This window comes from Rhea americana, unplaced genomic scaffold (genome assembly GCF_003343005.1).
Source record: "Rhea americana isolate MKP2758 unplaced genomic scaffold, rheAme1 scaffold_204, whole genome shotgun sequence".
Taxonomy (NCBI): domain Eukaryota; kingdom Metazoa; phylum Chordata; class Aves; order Rheiformes; family Rheidae; genus Rhea; species Rhea americana.
In genome coordinates this window covers 1,509,846-1,511,914 of record NW_028186195.1, presented here as the reverse complement: position 1 = coordinate 1,511,914, position 2,069 = coordinate 1,509,846, and the positions used below count along the sequence as shown (strand labels likewise).

The window sequence follows — 2,069 nt, the reverse complement described above, 5'->3', positions numbered from 1 at the left end:
CTTGTCGCTGCCGGCCGACGCCTACGGCAACGACGTGAGTACCGGCGGGGCGCGGGCGGGTAGAGCAGCGGGAGCTCAGGACGGGTGCTGCGCGGGGGGCTGCCTTGCGGGCGGCAGCGTTTAACCGCCTTTGCGCCTGTCTGCCCGCAGCCCAGCGTTGAAATGATGTGGGCCGTGAAGGCGTACCAGCACGCCGAGGTCTACTTCAACGTAAGTGCACGGGGCTAGCGGTCAAGTCGTACCCGTGGCGGCGGGGTTTAGGTGGGATCGCGCGTGCTTTCTGTTTCTGTAAGACCACTGCCCATCGCGCAACWCGAGACCCAGGCCTGAAAGAGCTGGAGAGGAGCCACAGGCCAAAGGGAGAGGGCGTGAGCTCTACTGCTTCTTGTATCTTCCCTGGTAGCTTATTTCCTCCGTTGATCCCAAGTTCCTGAACCTCACCAAAGTTGATGACCAGATTTACGGCGAATTCAGAAAAGCTTTTAGCGATCTTAAAATTGATGTACTTGACCCAGAAGAGCTCAAATCAGAGCCAGCCAAAGAGGTGAGTGCTGAGAGGGTAGCAGGGAGGGGTGAATCCCTTCTCTCCCTCAGCCTTTGCCTTCTAGTGGCTCTAGAAACGAGGCAGACACGAACATTGCTCTCTCTAGAAATGGCGACCGTTCTGCATGCAGTTTGAAGGGGTTGTTGAGGACTTCAACTACGGTACCCTGCTCCGCCTGGACTGCAGCAGAGACTACACAGAAGAGAATACGATATTTGGTGAGCGGGCCCAGGGCTAGAGGAGGTGTTAGGTCACCTGTCACACCAGCTCTGCTGGTTCTAGGAGGCTAGATGTAGGTATCAGGTTCCAGGACTGACCTGGCTCTTCTCTGCTGTGGGTGCAGAGAGCATTGTGCCTTTCTCTCCTCCTTGTTCCCAGAAATCTGCACTTAGTGTCCATGCTCTGCCTGGAATAGAGATGACTTAGGATGGTTACCATTTTCTGTCCTCCTGCTACCTCTCTGCAATTCAGCCTGCCCAAGCTGCTGTGCATGTTGCTAGCAAGGGTCAAGGTGAAGCRTGAAGCAAGTTCCTTTTGTTCTAAAAAAGGAGGCCCTGCTATTCTGTGGAGATGGGAAGCATTCGTTGGGACTGAGGCTGCATAAGATTGTAGGAAGTCTGAACCCAACTTACCCACAGACCATCTCTAAACCTTTATTTTCCCTCTTTTAGCCACAAGAATCCAGTTTTTTGCCATTGAAATAGCTCGCAACAGAGAGGGTTTTAACAATGTTGTCTACAACAATGCCAAAAAAMCAGCGTCTGCTGGAGCAATGGAAGAGGCATCTGCATGAGGATGGGATGGAGCTCACCTCCAGTGCTTAACGGATGTGGGACAGAAAACTGACAYGGGAGCACCTGTTCCTTCATAAAGGAGGCATGTACAGACCCAAGCGAGGGTAGATGCTCTCCCGACTGAACTGGGCTTTCGCTGCCTTTCCTACAGAAATAGCCTTTGAGTTCAGATTCCATTTGCAGACTGTAAATAAACATTTAAGAAACTTCTGTGTGCTGCAAGAGTTGATGGACCTGCTGCCAGACTGTATAAATGGGTTATCAGATTCCCCCAGAACAAACCTAAAAGTTAAGAAACTACTGAATCTGCTTTGATTTTAGTTAGATTTCAGGCGAGGGATCACTGCGACACTAGCACTAAGTAGCAGGGTTCAACTCTGCTGCTAGAATATTAGTCCGTGACTCTACGATCTAGCCTGCCCAAGGGCAGATCAAATATGCTTTTTGACCTGTCACCTCATTTGTAAAACAAAGCCCACCAAGCACTGGCCAGCTTCTCCATCAGGTCTGTGCAGAGAAGAGCCCACAGCAGAAACTGGCAGAGGGTCTGTCTCCCAAGCACAGGCAAGGCCCAGATAGACACAGCTCAGTAGAAACCATTGAAGTTTATTTGCAGTCACAATGCTTACACTGTATGCAGCAAACACCCTTACAAGTCAACCAGCAATCTGCTCACGCGAAAAAGGACCCAACACACAATCGCCAGAGGGAAGAACAAAAAAAAAAAAAAA

General features: G+C 50.8%; 1 protein-coding gene across 1 annotated transcript; it reads left to right on the top strand.

Annotated features, from left to right (window-relative positions):
• The first annotated feature begins 6 nt into the window (after window positions 1-6).
• Window positions 7-1,548, top strand: PBDC1 (polysaccharide biosynthesis domain containing 1). Its single transcript, XM_085304203.1, has 5 exons — window positions 7-34; window positions 151-210; window positions 404-544; window positions 651-762; window positions 1,216-1,548. Exons 2-5 carry the CDS (start codon window positions 163-165, stop codon window positions 1,335-1,337), a joined length of 423 nt encoding a protein of 140 aa, XP_085160329.1. The 5' UTR covers window positions 7-34; window positions 151-162; the 3' UTR covers window positions 1,338-1,548.
• The last annotated feature ends 521 nt before the right edge of the window (window positions 1,549-2,069 follow it).